The sequence below is a fragment of the Diplotaxodon limnothrissa genome, linkage group LG9 (genome assembly GCF_057381915.1).
Source record: "Diplotaxodon limnothrissa isolate DT_005_m linkage group LG9, D_limnothrissa_male_GT1.1, whole genome shotgun sequence".
Lineage (NCBI taxonomy): Eukaryota > Metazoa > Chordata > Actinopteri > Cichliformes > Cichlidae > Diplotaxodon > Diplotaxodon limnothrissa.
Window position 1 is genome coordinate 21,321,402 of NC_140604.1, and position 24,340 is coordinate 21,345,741.

The 24,340-nt window shown below is 43.1% G+C and overlaps 3 protein-coding genes across 6 annotated transcripts in view; 1 reads left to right on the top strand and 2 right to left on the bottom strand.

Annotated features, from left to right (window-relative positions):
• Positions 1-115: 115 nt before the first annotated feature.
• Positions 116-6,159, bottom strand: LOC146625495 (ATP-binding cassette sub-family F member 2). Its single transcript, XM_085362238.1, has 15 exons — positions 6,095-6,159; positions 5,147-5,297; positions 4,832-5,044; positions 4,099-4,281; positions 3,826-3,997; positions 2,833-2,928; positions 2,649-2,751; positions 2,359-2,454; positions 2,095-2,214; positions 1,598-1,687; positions 1,405-1,515; positions 1,263-1,325; positions 1,017-1,145; positions 734-937; positions 116-655 (listed from the first exon to the last, which is right to left on the bottom strand). Exons 2-15 carry the CDS (start codon positions 5,283-5,285, stop codon positions 536-538), a joined length of 1,839 nt encoding a protein of 612 aa, XP_085218364.1. The 5' UTR covers positions 5,286-5,297; positions 6,095-6,159; the 3' UTR covers positions 116-535.
• A 1,374-nt stretch (positions 6,160-7,533) lies between these two features.
• Positions 7,534-12,892, top strand: chpf2 (chondroitin polymerizing factor 2). Its single transcript, XM_085362239.1, has 4 exons — positions 7,534-7,805; positions 9,275-9,839; positions 9,927-10,109; positions 11,618-12,892. The coding sequence occupies exons 1-4, from the start codon at positions 7,534-7,536 to the stop codon at positions 12,890-12,892; spliced, it is 2,295 nt and encodes a 764-aa protein (XP_085218365.1).
• Positions 12,893-15,530: 2,638 nt separating this feature from the next.
• The window catches only part of smarcd3b (SWI/SNF related BAF chromatin remodeling complex subunit D3b), a 46,184-nt gene continuing 37,374 nt past the window's right edge, over positions 15,531-24,340 (bottom strand). For all 4 annotated transcript variants that reach the window (XM_085362853.1, XM_085362851.1, XM_085362850.1 and 1 more), the window contains 3 exons: positions 18,732-18,854; positions 18,205-18,306; positions 15,531-18,111 (listed from right to left, as the gene is read on the bottom strand). In XM_085362853.1, the coding sequence (XP_085218979.1) occupies positions 18,058-18,111; positions 18,205-18,306; positions 18,732-18,854 (279 nt within the window). In that variant the 3' untranslated portion in view covers positions 15,531-18,057. The remainder of the gene's footprint in view (positions 18,112-18,204; positions 18,307-18,731; positions 18,855-24,340) is intronic.

Genomic DNA, 24,340 nt, shown 5'->3' on the forward strand with positions numbered 1-24,340 from the left:
TGTTTACACATATGTAAAATAGTTTATTTTCCTTAAAAGCTTTTGGTTTTTTTGGATACAAACACTGTATTCGTTACAATTAACAATAAAGTCTTCTCAAAGGAAGTTGCTGTTTTTTAATGTTCCGTTTATTCAGACAAACTTATTGCATTACATTGTTAAATAAGGCAGAACTGTAATTTTACATGGGGGGAGAAAGAAGTCAATTTTTTAAATATAAAATATGACCTAAAAGCTGCTGCATACATGTTGGGATAAACAGAACGTGGAAAAATAAAACTTTCCTATGAAGACAGCACAATGGAATGCATTCCAAAATGTACCGAGATGCTTCGGGTGAATCAGCCAATCAGAGAACAGCGGAGGGGGTTTGGGTCATGTTCAGCACGGTGCAGCACTGTCAAACCGATGGAAATACAGTACAACATGTACAAGAGACCGTTTTAGTTCTGGCTTGGACGTTTCCTGCTCATCCCTTCAGGAGTTCGCAGGTCAAATCTGATGAGATAAAGGAGTGGCTCAGCATGAAGCTCCTCTAGATGTCATGTGCCTGCTGTTTTTCGATCTTTGATTTCAGATGCTCTTTGTATGCCAGGATGTCTCTGTTCCACTTTGTGATGGTCTGCTTCTCACAGACCCAGATCTCTTGAGCCACCTGCAGGAAGGGAGACCATTAGTACAGCGACACTTCTAATCAAGGTCTAATTGATTGCTTTAAGTGATCAGTCCATACCTGCTGAATTAGCCTGAAGTCGTGGCTGACTAGCATCATACCACCCTCGAACTCGTTGATCGCTTCTGCCAATGCATCAATAGTCTCGATATCCAGGTGATTAGTAGGCTCGTCAAGGAACAGCATATGAGGGTTCTGCCAGGCCAGCCAAGCAAAACACACTCTGCACTTCTGACCATCTGACAAATTTCTGATCGGACTGACCTGGAAGATGTTTCAAATGTTAGAATGGTAGAGAGGAGACAAAATTAATAGTAGTTCTGGGAAAGTATCCCCTTCCTACCTGCTGTTTCCCAGTTAGACCATAGCGACCGATGATCTTCCGCATCTCCTCCTTTTCTTTGATCTCAGGGAAACACTTCATCATGTACTCCAAAGGAGACAAGTCCAGCTCAAGCTGCTCAGTCAGGTGCTATAGAGAAAATTTTAAAAACCCACACGTTTATCTTTAACTGTACCAGCCACCACCAGTGTCTAACGCCATGAATCAGATGGAGCCTGTGCAGTATGTTCAAAAGATTTGTTTTACCTGGTGATATCTGCCAATCTTGACATGAGAATGTTTGCGGATCATACCATCAGTAGGTAGGAGCTACAGAGACAAGAGAATAAACCTCATCACTCTGAAATCAACTGGGAGTAGATCTAAGCTGATGATAAAGATGCCTTACCTCTCCCATAAGCAGCTTCAGAAGTGTAGATTTCCCAGCTCCATTGGGTCCCACCAGAGCCACTCGCGTGTCCAAGTCAATACCAAACTCCAGGTCTTTATATATGTACGGCTAAAGGAAACAAAAATCACTAAGTGTGCCAAATAAATCCATATTTTAAAAGGAGGGGAAAATATAAATGCATTATACTCACTGTATTCTCACTGTACTTGAAGCTCACATTCTGAACCATGATAACAGGAGGAGGAATCTTCCCACAGGGAGGAAAATAAAATGACAGAGTCTGTGGGAAACAGGAAGGGTTACTGCTAAGTTGGTAGGTTTCACCACTAACCACAGTCCCTAAAAAACACATACATTACTGATCCAGAAGTTGGAAAAACTGCCTGGCTGCAAGCTGAGCAACAGTTTCAAAGGTTGTAGAATAGGAGGCAAAACATTCCCTCTTGTCAAATCAGCTCTCATATTAGATTCAGGAAACCCTCTTCCTGTTAAAGGGAACTTCTTCCTTCCCACTGTCACCAATTGGAGCTCCAAGAATAATCTGATTGACTGGGTTCTCTCCCCGATATTTCAGGCTCTTTACAGTTTAAACTGGCTTGTGACAACCATTGTTGTGAACTGATACTATTAAGTTAAAAAAAGAGAAAAAAAAAAGAGATGAAATTTAATAGGCCACAGTTACTGTACCTTGTCATTCACGACTCTTTCAGTCAAGCCTGATGCAACCATCTTCTGCAGAGTCTTCTCTTTGCTCTGTGCTTGTCGTGCCAGTTTTGCAGAGCCGTGACCAAACCTGGCTATGTAGTTCTAGAAAATTGGGATACAAAAAAAGATAATTGAGTGCAAATGTTACTGTGTGGCTATAGCAACAGTAACTGCTTCATAAAAGGATGCCTAAGTCTCTGTACCAATCAGGCAGTGACACGTGGCCACATGATGTCCCTTTTTTACCTTCATGTGTGCTATCTGGTCCTGTTCCCAGTTAAAGCGCTTCATCTGGTTCTCTTCCAGTTCCTGTCTGGTCTTCACATACTGGTCATAGTTACCCTTATAATGAAAATAGATTTGCACTGTCAACCAACAGGGTGGCACACATATATTTAGTAATAGCCTGCCTCTGGTTTCCTTATTCAGCATTATGTGATTACATGTATAGCAATCTATTCATGATACTTGGAAGCCTACAAAGCATGCTCAGGGTGTTTTCTTTTCTGGCAGTCACTTCAGCTGCATGCCCTTACCGTGTAGTACTTCAGTTTCTTCTGATGCAGGTGGATGATATTGGTACACACACCGTTCAGGAAGTCTTGAGAGTGTGAGATGAGCACGAGGATTCGCTTAAACCTGACAAAAACCATCAAGTTGATCAAAAATGAGTCTTAATCCATATCCGACTTAAATGAAGGAAGCAGAGGGAAAACTTACGACTTAAGCTCCTCCTCCAACCACACGCAAGCATCCAGGTCCAAGTGGTTAGTGGGCTCATCCAGCAGCAGCATGAAGGGCTTGATGAACAAAGCCCTACAAAGATGTCAAACAGCTGAATTTAAAGCAATACTGATAGTTTGTTTAGATTAACTCCTCAAATCTAAAGCTCAGAACTAGTCTTGAATGCTTGTGCTTCCACATTTTAAAATTACAAAAAGCCCTGTGCTTTGTGTGCGATGGATGAAGATCTTCAGGATCAAAGATCTTTAATTGGTCTTTCTGTACTTTGAGATTTACACCAGGACATATATCCAACTCCAGCAACTGTGTCTGAGTGCACACACAAATAATATGAAATGTGTTCTTGAAGCACCTTTATTATGAAATGAGCAAAACAATAGGATTGTTGGTTTTGGTTCAATATTATAGTGAATTTGAATATCAGTTTCACACTAGTTTATCTCCTCTCCACATTATAACACAATATTGTATAGGCAGGGCACAATGAAGATCGAGAGACAGGAGACATATTTTACACAAAACAGACTGAAATGTTAGGACTTAATACCACTCTGGCTATCATGCAAATACCCTATTAGTCATCCAAATGATTCCATTGTCAAACCGGAGATGCTAGAAACATGATAGTCCCCAGTCTGTGTCACTCACACCAGATCTGAGACCACTGTTGCGTTTCTTGTATTAGGGCAACACGTTACACATCACAGAGGGTTCATACTGCTACCTTAATGGATACATTATCACCTCATCCCCCTCCCTGTATTGGTTATCGTGACTACACAGAGGAAATTATAACTTATGCCCACTTTAGTTTCCTGTATGGTAGTGAAGTCAGGACACAATGCTACAGTTTGCGTTTATCGTGTGCGTTTTTCTGTCATTTGGACAAGGGACACAGGATCAGTCGAAAGCTGGAGAGACGAGGATGACCGTAACTCAGTGGTACAGTACTATACGAGCTGTGTCTACCTGGCCAGAGCAACACGCATCCTCCACCCTCCACTGAAGTCCTTCAGTTTCTTCTGCTGCATCGCAGTGCTGAAACCCAAACCGTGGAGGATCCGAGAGGCTCGCATCTCCGCCTTGTCTGCATCCAGCTCCTCCAGACGCTCATACAGCTCCATCAGCTTCTCACACTCAGCTGTTTACAAAAAAAAAAAAAAAAAAAAAAGGCATTTATAATATAGCTAAAGCATAATTAGAGAGATTTTTCAACTTCCTGCAGTTTATTTGAACACTCACAGTCTTCATGGGCAAGTCTTTCTGCCTCCTTCTCCAACATGATCCTCTGTTCATCCACCTCCATGACACACTGCAGAGCAGTCTTTTCGCTCGGGGCCATCTCTCGGGTCAAGTGGTAAATATCTATGTGCTCTGGAATGGGAATCTCACGATGTCCGATGGCTGACAACAGCATGGATTTTCCTGGCAGAAAACGGGAAAATAATAAATAAATAAATAATAGAGAGAAAAATGTTTTGTGGGATGTGATATAAGAACATTTGACAAATGCAAGCTACACAAGGAAGTGTAGCAGAACCAGTGTTGATAAGAGATTCCCTACTGGCCACTCCCATGGGCCTCAGGTGGGCCATAAAGCTGCCAAGATTTCTGCTTCAACTTTCTAATGCTTTTACACCCTTCCATCTGAGGTGTCAGTCACCAGCATCTTTCTCTCATTGGTACTTGCTTCAAATCCTTAAAACTCAGGAAGGTTTAATTTGGGTTCCAACCATTTCATGTTGTCATTTCCCTGTCATTGGTTGAAGCCTAATGTCAACTTTATATAATTCCTGTAATATGAACCCTTTAATATCATCAGTTATTCAGGTTTTTCCCTTTGGCCTAAAGGGCCAGATGGCCAAATGAAATACTAGGTTTTGAAACAGCTGGGGGGGGGTTTTCCTTTTGGTTTCTAATGTCTGTGTGTTTAAAGTCTTAATAGAAACATACTGCTCCAGGATAAATTAGTTACCTGTGCCATTAAGACCAATGAGGCCATAGCGTCTGCCTGAGTTCAGCTCCAGGCTGGTGTCTGCAAGCAGCTCTTGACCATGGAAGGTGAGCGACAGGCTGCTTATATGGACATCAGTGCTGTTAGGGTGGGAGGCAAGAACACCCGTCACTGCCCGGGCCTCCGTTTTCCGCAGCTCAAACTCATCCAGCTCCTTTGTCAAATTTTCAACACCTATCAAATATATTTAAAGAAAACAGAGCTTCAGTTAGAAAATTTACCACAGGCTGACAAATCCAGTGAGCAATCAGTGCTTTTCCTCAGTCATCTTCTCACCATTGCTCTCTGCTCCATTAAGCTGGGCCTCTTGTTGTTCACTCTCCTCATTTACTTCTTCAGTTTTCTTGGTGCGCTGGCGAGCTTTGGCAGCCTCCTTCTTCTTTGCTGCTTTCTTCTTAGCCAGGTCAGACGGCATGGTTGTGCAGTGCTACATTATAGGAAAAGAAAAACACAGAAATGATATGGATGAAGAAGAAACTAAGACCAAAATAGAATCGCAGTGTGTCAGGAGAATCGTGATCATAGGTTGTTTAACGGTTTCTCAATTTTCCAATTGGTCTTAGTCTACCAGTTAAATGTCAGAATATAAATAAGGGTAAAAATGACTAATCGCTTACATAATGAGGCGCCAGGACCAACCTCGGTACACTTGCCTGTTTACCATAATGTTAAAAATGTGCCGGTAATTGAACTCACCGTATAACACCATTTTACAGATTACATTAAAAAGTAGGCTAACTTTGAGTATAAAGGCCTAAAATGTCTAAGGACAACTAAATGACAGTAATAGCGGGGATAATGCTCCCTCCCCAAACCCGCATTTTGTTTCCTTTCAGTCCCACCTGCCCGCACGTTGGGCTTTTTGCGGTATAACGCATGATAGCATAGCTGTTAGCAGCCTACACGTCACACTTTGTCATTTCACAGTTAACCAACCATAATAAATATCATGGTCTAAGGAGCCCAGAGTGTCAAACATAAAAAGTAAATCGTAATAGTTTTTATAAGCCGGCTATTTAGCGCGTTAGCCCCTTAGCTAAGCTAACAACGGTAGCCAGGCCTGAGCAGCTAAAGCTAACTTGACGCAGGGCCCCAAGTAGCTTCGAAAAACTCTCAAATCGGCTAACTAGAGCTCACCCCCACATCTGTGTTTATCTTAAAATAAAACAGCTTACATGTCATACAACCGTGGCAGCTCTCATACAGTGTTATTCCCTCTCTTACCTAAATAATGAACCACTGTTCTCCTGAACACACCGACAGTCTCGTGTCCACTTTCGCCGGGTGGATGTAGCCGCTCGCCAAGCCGCCAGACGGACCATATATGGTCAAGGAGGGCGGTGAAGATGTAAGTTCCCTCCTCTTCTCGTGGGACTGCAGTAAAAATGTCCCTTTACCCATCAACTGAACCTTAAATTAACTACTAAATAAGCCAAATTTATATATTTTTTAGGTAGAACTAAAGAGACGGCTTATGAGTTGAAAACTGGCACTGACTAATGGGTAGATATTGTATTTATGAGGTTTTGCCATCCTAGTAAGGCTTCTTTTGCCCTCTTATCACTAAGATGTTGTGTTGATACGTATCTAACACATTCGTGCGTTCAATGTGATTTTCTAGGAGGAATTTATTTTTAAGTACTGCTTTCACTAAGAAGAGATCTGCCGGTAGCTGCTCAGTCGGGGGGTGATGCTGCGGCAGCACTCGGCGGTCGGTGATGAGGTTGAAGAGGGACGCTGTTTCAGCGCTGTCTGTGTGGCACTCGGATTTTTGAGGAAGTCAGGAAACTGACGGAGATGGGCGACAATGTGCACGGCTGTGCTTCGTAGCTTTCCCCCCCCGGTATGAGCTGTGTTACATGGGATCTCCTTCGAGTCAGCATTCGTGGAGATGGATCGTCGTTTGTGTACGGAAACAACGGACTCGACGCTAGCTCGCTAGCTCGGCTCCCTAATGCTTTCCTCTGGTGGAAAACGATACTGTGGAGTTCATACTTCCGAGTATTCTCGCTTCGGGTTGTCTTTTATTACTGGTAACCAGATAAACGGTTAACTTTACTAGTTCATCGTCTAGCTGCATTAGTTAGCTGACTTTGGCTTCTAGCTAACGCCATCCCAAACTAGTTAAGCTAATTAAGGTAACGGTTAAAAAACCACCAGAGTAACGTTACACAATTTTTATGACAACGACATTTCTGAGTTTTTCTTCCCTTTTTGTTATCTTAAAATTTTGACTCGCAATGACTGTTAATCATGCGAAAATATCTGTATGCATTTCATCTTTCAGATGAACAAAGTGCTTCATTCCGGTAGCTTTACAGTTTGGTCATCTTCCGTTGTGACGTTGGATTAGACATTTCTTGCATTTGTCAAACAAAAAAACATTTAAAAAGTGCTGTAACATGTAACGTTTAGATTTAATCATTCGTTATAGGCTGAGTAGAAACTTCACTACCTCGCTGAAAGGGACTGGGAACAGACTTTAATTTTAAGCCAGTTTTCTGTCATTTTCTTTACTCATTTCGGTTCAGATTTATCAAAGACGTGTTAACATATGGCAGGAGTGTTGGCACTATCAGTGCTCTAGTTTTTTGTTGTTGGGATTTTTTTTAAAAAAATTTTCCCAGCACAGCCACAATAAGTGTAGCTCATAACTGCCAGGGATGCGTCTCTCCTCATTTTTGGCCCTGTTCAGGCCTGCTTTACCCCTTATCCTGGGGCTGTCTCTTGGATGCAGTCTGAGCCTTTTGATGGTGTCCTGGACCCAAGGAGACACGGAGGACTCCTGTGGAGATGAGCTGGGCAATGGCAGGCGGTTTTTGGGTGGGGGAGAGGGCCACAGAGATTCAAGAGATGGAGCTGGAGACGCAGACTTTCAGCCACGCATAGTGCCCTATCACAAGGACCCAAACAAGCCGCACAAGAAGGTCCTCAGGTAAGTGCAGGAGGTATGGTCCCTGTTTCCAGGTGCTTAAAGAAGGATCACAGGAAGCATTGCTCGACTTTTAATTGAAAGAAGCTGGAGACTTTTTCCACACAGTGTGGATTTGCATTTAGTTAATTCCCCATTTTACATTCTTACATTTAATTCCCCCCTGCAATGCTCTCATTGCACTGAGGGGGGTACAGAGAATAAGTGGCCTGTAGATTACAGATTATGCCACAAATTCCTTCAGAAAACTCACTGATGCAAAAGATTGCATCCATTTTCTTTTTTCAATTTTATTTCTTATCTTTTTTATTTATTTCTACTGGCTCTGATAGTCATCCCATAAGGATGATCAGGTTTTCTCTGTCAGTACAACCATTCCTTGGAATAATCTCCCAGATGAGATCTGATTGGCCAGCTCACTGTGGTCTTACAAATGCTTCTTACAGACATATTTTTAAAAGCAGGCCTCTCCTGTGCTTACACTTTTTATTTCTATCAATCCTCTTTAATTATTGATATTTACGTTCAATTTGATGTTTCATTTGCTTTTTTCCTTTTTTCTGTTGTGAAGCACTGTAATTATTATTGTCATTATTTAGCAGGGTTGCCAATTTTGGAGGGGGGAGATATAATAGAACACCTCATCGATGGGATTTTGTGTACAAATTTAATCCTACTATCATTGAATTTGTTCTTTTTACAGAGATGATGAATTTCAAGCAAATTCAAACTTTTAGAATTTTATGTGGAACTTTAGCTACTCTTTTGAAACTCCTTAAAGTAGCAGGACCTCAAAACTTAACTGACATAGCTTAAGTAGTTCTCTAGATATAGTTGTGTGTAAATGCCCCCACAGAAAATACTGCCCATAAAAGGCTTAAAAATACCACTGACATCATTGCAAAAATATATATTTTATATAGTGTTATTTCAGCTCATTTACTGGTTCTTTTGAAAACATCATGCATGCTCATTTTTACTACTTAATAAAATGTATGATTTACCAAGCCATTCCTAGAAGTGAAGGAGTCAAGGATGCTTTCCAGGGATCATCTGCATACATTTGGATATTAACATTTTGGGATACAATAGGTAGATTATTGCTATAAAGTGATAATAAAAGGGGACTTGGTACGGAGAAGTGTGGGACTCCTGTAGAACACGCAAAAAAAAGGAGATTTGATAACATCCATAGCATAGATTAACATTTTCTGCAGAAAAATTATATATATATATATATAGTGCCAATTCAGATAAAATAACTTGGTATCAAATTCCTTCTTTAAATCCAAAAAGACACCACCTACACAAACATTTCTATCCAATTATCTTTTATTTCACAGCCACTTAGTATCTGCATCACATTAGTATCTTGTGATGGAAACAAGTTCACGCTTATGAGAAGATACTTTTTATGCATCGGTGTTCTTGCTGTTTGCTGTAATTGCTCCCTCTTTGCCCTCTTTCTTCAGAACACGATACATCCACACTGAACTGGGCATCAGAGAGCGACTCCTGGTGGGCGTGCTCACTTCTCGGGCCACCCTCAACACGCTGGCCGTAGCGGTGAACCGCACAGTTGCCCACCACTTCCACCGGACCTTCTTCTTCACAGGCCTGCGCAGCCCCAAGGTGCCTCACGGGATGACTGTGGTTGCCCATGGCGACGATCGCCCGGTGTGGCTGATGTATGAGACGGTACGCCACCTCCACCAGCACTACGGCTCGGAATACGACTGGTTCCTATTAGCCCAGGATGACACGTACATGCAGGCGGATCGGCTGTCGGAGCTGGTGGGCCACCTCAGCGCAGGTCAGGACCTGTATATGGGCAGGGCAGAGGAGTTCATCGGTGGTGAGGAGAAGGCACGTTACTGCCACGGAGGCTATGGCTACCTGCTGTCCCGCAGTCTGCTGGCCCGTCTGCAGCCCCATCTCGACACCTGCCGCAATGACATCCTCAGCGTGAGGCCTGATGAGTGGCTGGGCCGCTGTATTATCGACTACCTGGGTATGAGTTGTGTGGAAGTGCACCAGGTAAAAACACAGACTTTGAAATAAGTAGCTTAATCAGTAGGAGGATTGTCCGCTATATTAATATTTATATGTGCATGTTTTTCGCAGGAGATGACCTACCGTTATTTTGAGCTTGGGAAAAATGCAGACCCAGAGCGTGAAGATAGCCCAGAGTTTAAAAATGCCTTCACAGTGCATCCTGTGTCTGACCCAAATCTCATGTATCGACTGCACAAACGCTTCAGCCACATTGAGCTAGAATGGACTTACCTGCAGATCCAGCAGCTGCAGGTTTGTAATACAGGTTTTGTTTTTCGCTCCTATAAACATTTTTTTCTGCCTGACTCATCACTTCTTAGTCAAAATTTAGTATACAGTTTGTTCTTATTTCACCACACCCTCTTCAGGACCTGAGTCAGTAATTCCTGACTGAAACAATATTTATATGCCAGAAAACCAAGAGAAGGGATGTGGTGTTGTGCCGAGTATGATCTGCCTGAGAAACCTTATGTAACTAAAGTAGCTGCTAATGACAGTTCATTAGAGTTGTTTTGACTTAAGGTTAAATATAGCTTACCGCACCACAGAGCTATAAAATAAGTCATGACTTTATTAGACATAACTTATTGTTATAGCTAATTTTTGTGTATACTGGTTAAAGCGCAAGGAACACTTGATACAGTACAGTACTGTGCAAACGTTTTAAGCCACCATTCATTTACTTACAGTTTACTACAAAAGTGGGAAATACTGCAGCATGCAAACATACATGGAAATATAGTATAAGGCAAAAACAGAGTTTGTACAATTCTAATGGCTTTTAATGCTTTTAATTCAATTACAGTGTGGTTGGAATCATGGTCATGCTGAAAAACCCAAACTGCTGCCAATTAGATATTTTCCACATGATACTGTATGGTGGATCAAAATCTGATGGTACTTTTTTGTGTTCATGATTTGACAAGATCTCCAACACCACTGGCTGAAATGCAGTCTGTATATATTGACAATGATTTAAACCAAAAATGTCAAATTTGGATTCATCACTCCATAAACTGTTTTCAGTTCGGTTATTGTGTAATTTGGCATTTCCTCCCTGTTTCTCTTCCTTAATCAGATGGATAATCAAAAAAATGACCTGTGACATCCTTTTCCAAATCAACTTCGCTCGACTGTGATGGAAAAAACTGTGAGGGAAGGGCCGTAAAAAGACTTGGCTTAGACAAGGCTATTTAATAATTTCATGATGGATGTTGATGACAAGTGTCTGCCCATCTTAGATACTTTGCCCAACATGTTCTTACCATCTTCTTTTCTGCAGGTCATATAAAAGAACCACGGGGGAAAGGGGCTGCATTTTCAAAGGGCATAAATAGATGTTAGTTGCTCATCTTGTCAACTCGTGTTTTCTCTTTTGCTGGAGAAATGATCCAGTCTAACTCCCTACATTCCTCACGCAAGACAACAACTTTATAGGAAGCAGGTTTTATCACAACAATACAGCGTTCCCCTGTGGGTTTAACAGCCTGTCACTGAGGATGTTAAACATATCAGGTTATGTCATGAAGCACACTTTTAATTAACATTTACATGATCTGTGTCACCTGTCAGTTATGTTGATTATCTTTAGTGATAGTTGGGTTGCTGTGAATTCTTTTCCTGTATGCTCTGCTAATAAAGGAAGAATGTTTCATTTATATTTTGAGAATTTTGAAGCTCTTATCTCCTGCATTTTGGCTGTAGGTGACATATTGCTAGACACCTCTGATGCATTTCAAATTTTTGTGTGCACTCATCAGATGCAGATCAGTAACCTGAGTGACCTGACACCAGAGGGCAAGGCTGGAGTGACGTGGCCGATAGGAATCAACCCTCCCTTCAAACCCAGGACGCGTTTTGAGGTCATAAACTGGGAGTACTTTACGGAAGAGCACATTTACTCCTGCGTCGATGGCTCCCCCAAATGTGAGTTGAGAGGTGTCAACCGCGCAGACGTCAATGCAATTCTAGAGATTGCGGTCGAGCGTCTCAACGAGCGCTACCAGCCACAGCTACGGTTCCGCAAGAGGCGTCTGCTTAATGGGTACCGTCGCTTTGATCCCACACGTGGTATGGAGTATATACTGGACCTCGCGCTGGAGGCCTACACCCAGAAAGGCCACAGCCAGGTCATTGCCAAACGAGTCAACCTGCTGCGACCTCTAAGTTCAGTTGAGATTATTCCCATGCCTTATGTGACAGAAGCGACACGGGTGCAGGTCATCCTGCCTGTCACCGCCCAGGATCAGGACTATGTTGGGAACTTCCTGGACATGTACGTGATGAACACTCTGGACACCCATGACAATGTTTTACTCACGTTCTTGTTCATCTACGATCCTTTCGATGCGCAGAGAGTCAGTCAGACTGACGTGTTTGCTGGCGTCAAGGCTATGATTGGGGAAGTGGAGAAACGCTACGGAGACGTGAAGATCCCCTGGATCAGTGTGAAGACCGAGGTGCCCTCGCAGGTCAAGCTAATGGACATCATCTCCAAGAAGCACCCGGTGGACACACTATTTTTCCTGGCCAGCGTTTGGACAGAGGTCAACGCTGACTTCCTGAACCGCTGCAGAATGAATTCCATCAGCAATTGGCAAGTCTTCTTCCCCATCCACTTCCAGGAGTACAACCCAGCCGTCCTCTACCGTGACCAGCAGCCCTCTGCTGCCTCCTCCTCCGCTGCTTCGGAGTCACTGCGAGACGGCCACTTTGACCGGCACGTCTTCGACGAGGCCTGCTTTTACAACGCCGACTACATGACCGCACGGACGAAGATGGCTGCCGACATCCTGGATAACGAGGAGCTCCTGGAAAGCATGGACGTGTACGACATCTTTGTCCGTTACTCGGGCCTGCATGTGTTCAGAGCAGTAGAGCCGGCGCTGATTCAGAAATACGTGCGGCGGACGTGCAATCCCCGCTTCAGCGAGGACATCTACCACCGCTGTGTTCTCAGCAACCTGGAGGGTCTGGGGTCACGCTCGCATCTAGCCATGGCTCTGTTTGAGCAAGAGCAGGCCAACAGCACATAGAGCACATAGAGCTTGGACTGAAGGACACTGAATGTGATTTTTGTTTCCTTTCTTTCTTTCTTTTTTTAAACGTGGTACTTCTTGCATCCACACACTGAAATTCTCACCCCTGAACAAGGTGGAAAGAAGTCAGGACTGTTTTTGACACTCCAGCAGCTGCAAATAAACCCTCTGACTTATGACTGTGTAACTTTAAACCTGTCTTGTCCAGACCTGTTGAACCATTACTGATGTTAACGTCACTTTGAGAAGCCGTTACTTGTATTCCGGTCGAACAACAATATTTATAGCCCCCCCTTTTTTTTCTTTTGTTTTTTTTTAAAGACAATAATAAATTAACACAAGCCTTTATTGTTAGAAATGAATAAGAGGGGGAAAAAACTTGAGCCATAAGTCTTCCTTTTGTGAGGATTTTTTAAGTAATACTGAAACAAGCTGCCTTTTCTTTAAACTTTGTGCTCTTTAAGAGGTATTAAAGAGTGATACTTCTGCTCAGAGTTGTTGCTTCATTCATTCAAGCTCACAGTGTAAAAGGCTCAGTCTCATTAGTCAAAACGCAGCGTGCTTGGACAGTTATTCCTGGAGGTATCTGTTGTCTGCTTGGCAGAGCTGAAGAAAAGCCAGAAAAGATTCTGTGGTCAGTAAAGATGGTGTGTTCACATTCACAATAATGCGTCTTGTAGTGTTCTCAGTTTTCCCAAAAGCTGCGTTACAGAGAGCCCCAGAGGCAGTGAACAGTTTGTTCCAAAGCTGCCTGCTCGTCGCATTAAGTCAGTGAATCTCCACCCCTGCCCGGGCCTCCTTGAGTTTTGGCAAGCGTTCTGCATGCACATCTTTTTTTTTTTTTTTTTTTTGGGGGGGGGGGTGAACTCAGTGCCCGGAGGGAGGGTCGGGGTCTGCAGCGGCTGAGGTGGTTAACCTTGACATGGCGGTGGTTAAACGGTCTGAAAGGCTTACTTCACTCACCTTTCTCCTGTCGGCTCGGGAGAACAGAGAAGCAGCAGAGTTAAAGGAGCTCTTTCTGAGACGGGAGCAAAGCTGCAGTCAGCATTACAGCCACTGCTGCAGCTCCCCGTTGGAAGCGCCTCCACCTGCTTCCTCGTGGTGAGGCCAGTGAACAATAAAAGGCCTGTGTGCCACCTCTGAGGAGCGCCTGGCTCATGGAAGAAACGAAACCCACCAATGAGGCAGGGCACAAAGCCAGAGTGTACGGCAGGGCTGTGCATTCCTCCCCCCCCCCACCCCGCTTTATTCTGCAGCTAATTGAAGAAACTGAAAAATTCAAAAGGCTTTTACAATGACAGAGCTCACGGAGACTGGATTCCCTGTGATCACGTGTGCATTAGCTAGTGTTTGATTGCAGGGGTGAAAAGCAAAGGAGTTCACACAATACAGAATCACTCTGCTGTTCACTAAGCCAGTATTAAAAGGACACTTAACCCTAACATATAATCCATGCCTTTCTCCTCTGCCCTGTAGTTTAGAGTTCTTTCCATTTTGGATGTATCACCTGTAGAGATGTCAGCCTTCTATTGAATATAATAGAACTTAATGGCACTCAGCTTGAGTTGCTCAAAGGGCCAAAAATTACATTTAAATAACTCAGCAGCTAAACCTGATCATTGGAAAAAAAAGTCACAAACCCAGCGGAAGGCACTTTCTTCAACTGCAAGCTGGGAAATTAATAAAATTTTGAATTCAGGTGAAATTTGGTCTTCTACCCATCAACAAAATGACTACAGTGCAATGTTTTGTTTTGCCTCTCAGCCCATCTTTGTCATGTAGTCACATCCCTCCTCACCAGGCTGTGGCAGCTTTGCGTCGCTTCATATTTACCCATTAGCTTTTAAAAATGTTAATAATAATGATTAAAGTTCAAGGAAAGTCCAGATGATTAAAAGGCAAGTTTTGTCTTTTATACAAACTCTTTGCCTAATCATCTTCTTCCTGATGTTTACCTCTGGGAGTCGCCACGGCAGATCTTCTGCCTCCATCTCACTGTAGCCCGCAGCTCTCTCCATGTCCTTTCACTACATCCGTGAACCTTCTCTGTGGTCTTCCTATTTTCTTCCCACCTGGTAGCTCCATATTCAACATCCTTTCTCTGATATATCCACTATCCCTCTCCTCATGCCCAAAACATCTCAGCCTTTGTCTCCAAACCAATGAGTCTGAGTTTCTACGCAGTGTAACCGATACGGTTTCACTTATCTTTGAGCCAAAAAACTGCAGATGGACCACAGAGTTGAAGACTTTTCTTCTAACTCCAAAAAGCTATTTCTATAATTAAACGTTTAAGTAAAACCCTAAAGTCTGAGAGCTTTACAGAGTCACATGCTAAACTCATCTCACTAAGTAACTTTTGTTTCACTGCACTCAAATGAGCTCTAGTCACCAGATCAAGGATGTGGTGGGGTCAGGAGATTCTGATCATGGCTGTGCAGCACCTGTGTGATGCTGTCATGTAACCATGGACCAAACTCTGAGGAAGGTTTCCAGCACCTTTCAGTGTGGAGTTTCCCTGCTCTCCTGGTACTCCGTCTTCCTCCTTCAGTCCAAAGACATCCATGTTAGGTTAAGTGTCAACTGAGTGTGAATGAAGTTGTTAAAAAAAAGACACATTAGATCTCATGTCATTTACAAACTTTGGCAAGCGCTTCTTTATTTACATCCAGGCTGTCTCGCAGTGTCACAGCTGTTTTCCCTTTTTTTTTTCTGTAGTATGTAATCACCAAACAAGATTTGCTCTTTACAGATATACAGCATTATGTATACTATAACCTTCCTGTCGGCGACCCTCTGACAACAGTGTAAACAGAGAAAAAGAGCAGCTCCCGCTCTTCGGGAACACATGCACGGATCGAGACAGACATGTCAACAGCACACCAGGGTTTAGTGACAGAAGACACAGCAGTTTGTTAACACTTTTATCAGACGCCGCTCGAAGCCGAGGAGCTGCAGCTCGTAGATTCCTCCACAAGAGGGTGCTAGTGAACAGCAACGTGAAGGCCTCGGCCATCCATACAAAGAAAAACAAAATCATAATAATAATAAAATTTAAAAAAAAAAATCACTGGGTCAGACACAGGACCGAGATACTACCTATGACTACTTTTTCTCCTCTAAAGAGTGCAGTTAATATAATTTAGTCCTAGTAACAAAAACACGCTCAGAAAAGTCACACCTACAGTTAGTTGCTGGTAGGGTATGTTGGATTTTTTTGTAGTTTTTTTTTTGGCAAAAAAGGTTTTCAGAAGGCATTTCAACAAATGTGACGGGTCTCGCTCTCGTCACACACACTCTCACACACACACACACTGGTATGCCAGCTTTTCATATTTACACAGACCGTCTCGCAAGGTGTGATAGTGATAGTGAACGTCCATGGAGCATGCATAGGTCATCGTGAAATCGTCCAATTGCCTTTTTGAGTACGCTGGGATGATAAAAGGGGTCTCAACCGTGACGAAGAGAGTCCCGACAAAGAGTTACAGCACAGTGCAAAGAAGTCCCCCCCCCCCCAACCCACCCAATCTAGAAACTGCAGAGAAGAAAATCCTCCATCCTGACATTACAACATATACATACAACTCATGTGTCATTTAAAAAAACAATAACAAAACAAAACAGGTGTAACATGAGAACGGTGCAGATTATATCACGAGTTACAGCTACTGAGACTCAGCGCAAGGGAGGGCTCTCTCTCTGTTGCAGCTTCCAGCTCCCACGATGCACACAGGATAGACCTAAAATAAATCATCCCGAACCCAAGATAGTACACAGAAGAACACTAACATTCCTGCCCTACTAACTCAAAACTCATGGAGCTCCCATACTGCAACACCCCCTCCCGAAATCCTCCAAAACAAACACACACACACGCTCGCACACACACGCGCACACACAGATAGTCTGTCGTATACTGTACAGCTGGCCCTCTTAAGGGGAAGAAAAAAAAAACATATTTACATTCACATCTGTAGAAAAGAAATTCATTTCTCTCTTTTTTTTTTAAATGCGTGTGTTTGTAACATAAAAAAATGCAGAAATAGACAAAAATCCACAGAGCTGAGCTTAAAAGTTCACTGATGCAAGAGTTCAAGAGTTAAGGAAAGCTTTTGGGAGCACTTTTTTTTAAAATACTCTGGCGTGTTTGGATTTATTCAGTCGTTTCTGTTAAACCCAGGTCTGGGATTTTGCCAACGTCTGTTTCAGTGATCGCTCTCTCTTCTCGCTGCAACCTTTGGTAAAACCTTCGGGACGCTAACGGGCAAAAAGTACGACGCGACAAAGAGGCAGTGAGTGACGGAACATTTAGAGGCGTATCTGTTTCTCTATGATTATTATGTTCAGGATCAATACTGTTTGTTTTTTTTCCCTTCATCGAAACACTTATTCTTACTACAGTATAAACAGATGGAGCTGATAATGTCATAATACTTCAGTTTGGTTAATTTACTGTAAAAAGAAGTCTTTTTTTTTTTCTATTCTTTTTTTTTCTATCCACACCTCTGGTTTACGTGCAGCATCCTGTGCAACCACCCGGTGCGTCACGCTGTCGTCGCGACTTTGCTGGTGTAATTAATCGACAATTGGAGCACGCTCTCCCCCTAACGAGGACAAAGGAAAAGCACTCTCTCCAAAAAGAATACGAAAACAAAATAAAGACTCATCCAGAGCAGCCGCGGGGCTCTGACTGTGTCAGCGGGTTACGTCATGAGCGTTTGTCACTGCACAGTCTTGAGACGAGAATCCGAAAACACAGTGGCATGCGAGCAGCTGGTCGAGAAGGAGCTTTTCTAGTGACGTTTATTTACAGAGCGGAAACTGGCGTCGTCCTCCGAGGGGATGAATCCACGCTTTCAACCGCGATGCCTTCGCAGTCCTGCGCTAACACGGGACGTGGAGGAGATGGGGGACCACAGTACGCTGCTGCTGTCTGGTGAACCCCTCCTCTGATTACACTTCAAAACACAGCTATGAAATTGATTAGTCACCTCTGAGATGAAGCCTCCTTTAGACTGTAGAGGTTTAAGGAATCACCAGACATCAGCAATGACCTCACACACACACACACACACACACACACACACACACACACACACACACACACACACACACACTCTCTGAAATCAGACTCAGGAATCCAGGAGGGCCTCTTTTGTTTAGGTGTTGCGGACCGCTAAGGCCTGTTCCAGCTCCTGTCTCCTCTGCTGGATCTGTCACGGGGAAGAGCAGAAGGAGGTAAATCTGACTGCTGTCATGCGAACATATGGAAGCAGAGCTTGCAGGTAAAGGTGTCCGCAAGTCACCTTGCAGTAGAAATAGCGGCTGACGGCCTCTTGGGACCAGGGTTCGTGGTAGAACGCCGCCCTCCGCTCCTCTTCAGGGTTCCCCACCACGTCTGTCATTAACTGCGGCCGAAGAGACGACGAAGCCGTTACAAGCAGGTCTATTTTTAGCATTAATTAACAAAATAATCTATGAAGTCTGCAGCGGGCAGCGATCGAGCCGCTTGTTCTCCCGATAGTTCATCTCAAAAACTGCCAAACTGAAGCCTTGAGGGCACTCCAGCTGGGTTTGGGCTTTTAGTTTGTGCATTTATTGCTAAACAGTAATTATAGTTATTAATTGAATAAAGCAAATGAATACCCATTAGTGCAATTAAAATGTCAGCCAAAGACAAATCATCACTATTAAATGACCCCCCGCCCCCTTTAGTTTCTTTAATTTTCATTAATGAATTCTTCTGCTTTTTATTTTCCACTTTCATTCAACATCCACAGGACGTCTGTCGGCTAACATGCAGGCTTGATAGATATGAAAAGAAGTGTGCAACCTTAAAGTCTCGGCTCTGGGATTTGAGCCAGTCCTGGATGTAGCCCTTGGGATCTCTGGAGAAACTCAGCATGAAATCCCTCTGGATCTTCAGCTGATTGATGGACTCGATGGTCTCATGGATCTGAACGGAAACACACACATCACACACGTCACAGCGCTGTTGCTGTTTGTTCATTTGACGCTGCAATTATCCTGTGAAAATGATACAATATCTAGCAGGAAAAGCAAAATATCTCAGGAAAACTGACTTTATCTAACAGTGGGAGGAGGACGGAGACTTCTGATCCGAAGCTGCCGACCTCAGCAGCACAGAGGCTAACAGCAGACTTAAACTTCTGTGTCAAATCTACGCCGTAGGCTGGAAATGTTATAGAGCCTGTACTCTACTGTGATTGGCTTATTCAGTCAATTCCTCCTGTGCGTTTCTGGCTACTTTTTTTGTCGCAATTTTTGAATTTTTCAGTGATTTATCATCTCCTCGTTGCAAGAACTCACAGATGACAGCAATGTCCTGGGAATAAATGTGAAGGACCATAAAATGTGGGGGAAAGTTGAGAACAAATAAGTTTGCCTGAGAAAAAAAAAACCTGACCATGACAAAGAGCGGGAGGGAACAAAATCCCAGCATTTGTTTCTGTCGTGGCAGGCTCTGCATATAAAGATCCCGAAGTCTAACCCACCTGGAAAAGCGAGTAGGGTAAATTTTCACTGATCTGCCTCAACTGACTCGTGACATGCTGACAGGTATTCTCTTGTATTACAAGTTTTCTTGAATTTTATTGATCAAATATAAAACCGAGGGAATCTAAACACCCGATAAAGGCGAAGGATTTTACACATTTTCTTATCTTTTTAAAATTCACCATTTTAACCAAATTTCTGGTGAGTTTAAAGGTACTTTGGTGTATGAAGGTGGCTCGTGATGTAAGAAAAAATACACACTGTATATAAAGGATGGAGGTAGTGTTCATTTGTTAAGTCTCAAGTTGAGTGTTCCTAGCGTTAACCATCTTTCCGAACACTGCACGCTCTGGACTCACAGGGTCCCAAGTTAGTCGTCGTTTCACTCTGATGGGACCGTAGTTTTTCAAAATAAAACCACACCAAGTTCAATCTGGTCTGCAACCTGCGATTGAGCCCATAAACTTGTGTGGAAGGTGTTTACTGAGACCACAGATCAAGTGGGAAATAACACTGACTTCTCTGCAATTTGACTATTTTGTGCAGTCAGAGGAGTCGCCCCCTGCTGCTCATTAGGAAGAATGAAGATTTAAGCACCTTCACTTTTCACACCCAGAAGCTTCATCCATCTTTTCGGACTTTTTGGGGAAACGTGAGTAGTTTTTAATGTGTGTCAGTGGGGATGGTTTTTCTATTCATTTCCCCAAATTTATTGTTGCCTATATTTGGAGTTATGGTTAGCTTTCGAGCCATCACAGACAAACGTGAGAGTATTTTTACGCTTTAAAGGTCAAAATGTTAAGTAAGGTAAAATGAGAACCATAACTCTGAAAACAAAGCAGGTTTTAAATGTTGATAAAAGTGTTGAATTTTAGGGGGCGCTAGCGAGCCAGCAATGGAGTAGGACGTGTTTCTGAAGGCTCCCGCTAACAGAGTTTCAGAAATAGTTTTTTTTCAACCTACAAAGTCTCATTTTATGTCACAGGGGAAGCTAACAGTTTTATATACTATATTAAAGCTTCACTCGAGACAAAATGGCATCGAACCTAAGGAAATACAAGTACACCGGAGGAACTGCGGCTAGGCCCGGCGCATCCTCGGGCGAGAATACCAATGGTGGCCCAAGGGCGGCGCCCGGCTCAGCGACCACTGAGGAACGGGCTCAGCGGAGCGATGGGCGCTTTGTGGACACTGATGCCCTGAAATTAGAGCTTCTTCAATCCATTAAAGATGATATCAGCGTGGTGTTAAAAGAAGAACTCAGGAATGCACTGAAAGAAGATTTTGATAACATTAGGGCTGACGTGCAAGAAGTGAGAAATGAGATTGCTAACAGTACGGCGGCAGCGCGCGCTGAAATGGATGGAGTTAAGGCCACGGTGAAAGAAGTAGAGGACGGGCTGTCAATGTGGAGCGATGAGGTGGTCACCTTGCAATCTACGGTGAAGACTTTGAGGAAGGAGCTATCTGACCTGAAAGATAAATGTGATGACATGGAAGGCAGGATGCGGAGATCCAATATCCGTATCATGGGGGTCCCGGAGGGCCCGGATTCGAGCTCCACCACGGCCGTATCCGCGCTACTACGTGAAGCGCTGGGTATGGATAAAGATGTTATTGTCAACCGCTCACACAGGAGTCTGGCCCCGAGAAGGCCGGGTGGTAACCCGCGGGCCATCATAGCCAAGCTTCATTACTACCAGGACTGTGTGGAAATTCTACGCCGTGCCAGGACCCAAGCTCCGCTGAGGTTCAATGGACAACCGATTGCAATATTCCCGGATTTTACGACCTCGGTGGCCCGAGCTCGGGCTGCTTTTACAGAAGTCCGGAAACTTCTCCGTGAGCAGGAAGGTATCCGTTTTGGGATCAGGTTCCCAGCGCGACTTTGTATCACGCACAACGGGGAGGAGAAAGAATTTCTGGATGCGGCGAAGGCAATGGAATATGTTAAAGAACATATTATCAACGTTTGAGGAGGCTGCGCCTGTCGCTCTATGTGGGAGCGCCAGTGCTACGGTTGGTTGTCTCAGTTACGGCTGAGTGTACATGACTGTTTGTTGTAGCGTTCGCACGGTGATGAAAAGCTTGAAGAGACACTTCTTGTTCAGACATTTAAACTTATTTCATAAACACATTTTGGTTCATTTTATTTCATGGCAATACCATTGGGTTTAGAAAAGTTCTATACTTTGTTTGGATGTCGATATATGTATGTGTATATATATATATATTTTCTTTTTCTTTTTCTATTTTATTGACTATTTTTCTTTGTAGGATATGTTATGTCAAGCGGCCAGCGGGAGCCTAAGAGTCTGGCTTATAGTAACCCAAACAAGCACTAGGCTATATGTGTGGATCTGTTTGCAGGGGGTTTGGTAGTCACCATGTTCGATCTGGTGTAATTGCTCATTGTGTTCTTGGTTTGGGCTTCAGCCAGATATGTTTATTTTACTTATCAATGTGTTTTTTGTTTTTCCCTTTTTTTTTTTTTTCTTTCTTCTTTTTTTTTTTTTTCCTTCTTCCTCCTCCCCTCTCTTTCCTCTTCTCCTATGCCTGTTGTGCATCTGGAGCTTTCATATTTTACTATTTGAGCAGGGATGAGCACAGCGCGATCATTTAGTGATCGGGTGGTAAATTTTGTAAGCTGGAATGTAAAATCACTCAACCATCCAGTCAAGCGGAAAAAGGTTATTACTCATTTACAACGACTTAGAACGGATATAGCATTTCTCCAGGAAACGCATCTGCGTACCTCTGATCATCTTCGAATCAAGTCTGGATGGGTAGGCCAGATATATCACTCTAAATTTAATTCTAAAGCTCGGGGGACAGCAATATTGATAAGCAAAACTTTACCATTTATAGCCACAACTGTAGATGAAGACCCTGCAGGCCGTTTTGTTGTAGTTGTAGGACATTTATATGGTTTCCCCTTGATTTTAGCGAATGTCTATGCCCCTAACTGGGACGATCATAGTTTTTTCACTAATGTCTTTGCACGGCTTCCCAACATGGCAACGCATAATATTATTCTTGGTGGGGACCTAAATTGCTCATTATCTGCTATGGACCGCAGCTCGCACAAATGCACGCCTATTTCAAAATCAGCACGTGTTATACAGCGTTTTCTTCATAACTACGGGTTAGCTGATGTATGGAGATTTCGTAACCCAACTTCAAGTCAATATTCTTTTTTTTCTAATGTCCATAAAACATATACTCGTATAGATTATTTCTTTCTGGACAAAAAACTCCTCCCTTTGGTGACAGACTGTGATTACAAGGCCATGGTGATTTCAGATCATTCACCTGTTGTTCTTTCACTGCGTATTCCCAATGCCTACTCCAATTATCGGCCATGGAGGTTCAACCCAGTATTGTTAGCAGACGAAGAGTTTGTTAATTATATTAGGTCTCAAATAGATTTCTTTCTTGCCATCAATCAAACTCCAGAGATGTCACCATCAACTGTTTGGGAATCTCTAAAAGCATATCTGAGAGGCCAGACAATCTCATTCTGTGCGAACAAAAGGAAGAGGGATACTGAGCAACTCTCTCTATTGGCTGACGAAATTACTAAACTAGACGCTGTATATAGCCATTCCCCTGACCCGGTATTATATAAACGTAGGCTGAAATTACAAACTGAATATAATCTTCTATCTACAAAACAGGCTGAGTATCTAATTTCGAAGTTGCGTAGCTACTCGTATGAGCATGGAGAAAAAACAGGCAAGCTGCTAGCTCATCAGCTACGACAAAGAACAGCTAATCAAGCTATCCCTGAGATCCGGAATGACCAGGGAATAAGATGCACGGATAACCAAGGTATAAATAATAGTTTTTTTAGATACTATCAGACTTTATACAGCTCCCCCCCGGCTAAGGATGACCTGGCTCTAGAAAATTTCTTTGAGAAACTTGATATCCCTTCCTTAGGAGAAGATGCGGCCACCAGTTTGGAGGAGCCCATTTCTGATGCTGAAATTGAAATGGCCATACGGAGTATGCAGTCTGGAAAATCACCTGGCCCCGACGGGTATCCTTCCGATTTTTTAAAGAAGTTTTCTAACCAATTGAATCCATTGTTAAAATCGACTTTTGAAGAATCTTTCCTCTCACAATCCTTGCCTCCAACAATGCGTCAGGCAGTGATCTCCCTAATTCTAAAAAAGGATAAGGATCATTTAGATTGTGGCTCATACCGTCCAATATCTCTGCTGAACACCGACACCAAAATCCTTGCTAAAGTGTTGGCCCGCCGTTTAGAGAAACATCTGCCCTCCATTATCTCACCTGATCAGACAGGCTTTATCAAAAACAGGTACTCGTTTTTTAATATTAGACGTTTATTAAATATAATCTATAGCCACGTCAAAGGTACTGTATTGGAAACTGTTATTTCACTTGATGCTGAGAAAGCGTTTGATCGGGTGAGATGGGACTTTCTTTTCCATACGCTTGAAAAATTTGGCCTCGGGAGTAATTTTGTATCCTGGATAAAAGTATTGTACTGTGACCCTGTAGCGGCCATTCGGACCAACAATAGTCTGTCCCCCTTTTTTCAGCTTCAGCGTGGCACACGACAGGGGTGCCCTTTGTCACCTCTCCTTTTTGCCATCGCAATTGAACCGCTAGCTATTGCTCTAAGACACTGTGTTGAGGTTGAGGGAATACGTCGTGGGGATGTCGAGCATAAAGTCTCTCTTTATGCCGACGACATGCTCTTGTTTATTTCCAACCCTTCAAATAGCCTCCCTAAACTTTTAGATGTACTTAAGGAATTCGGGACAATTTCCGGATATAAGGTGAATTTCGGGAAAAGTGAGGCAATGCCTTTAGGTACAATAACCGGGGAACTTTCGTCTATTTTAGCACCTTTCAAGCTCAGCTATAACAAGTTCAAATACTTGGGCATTTGGA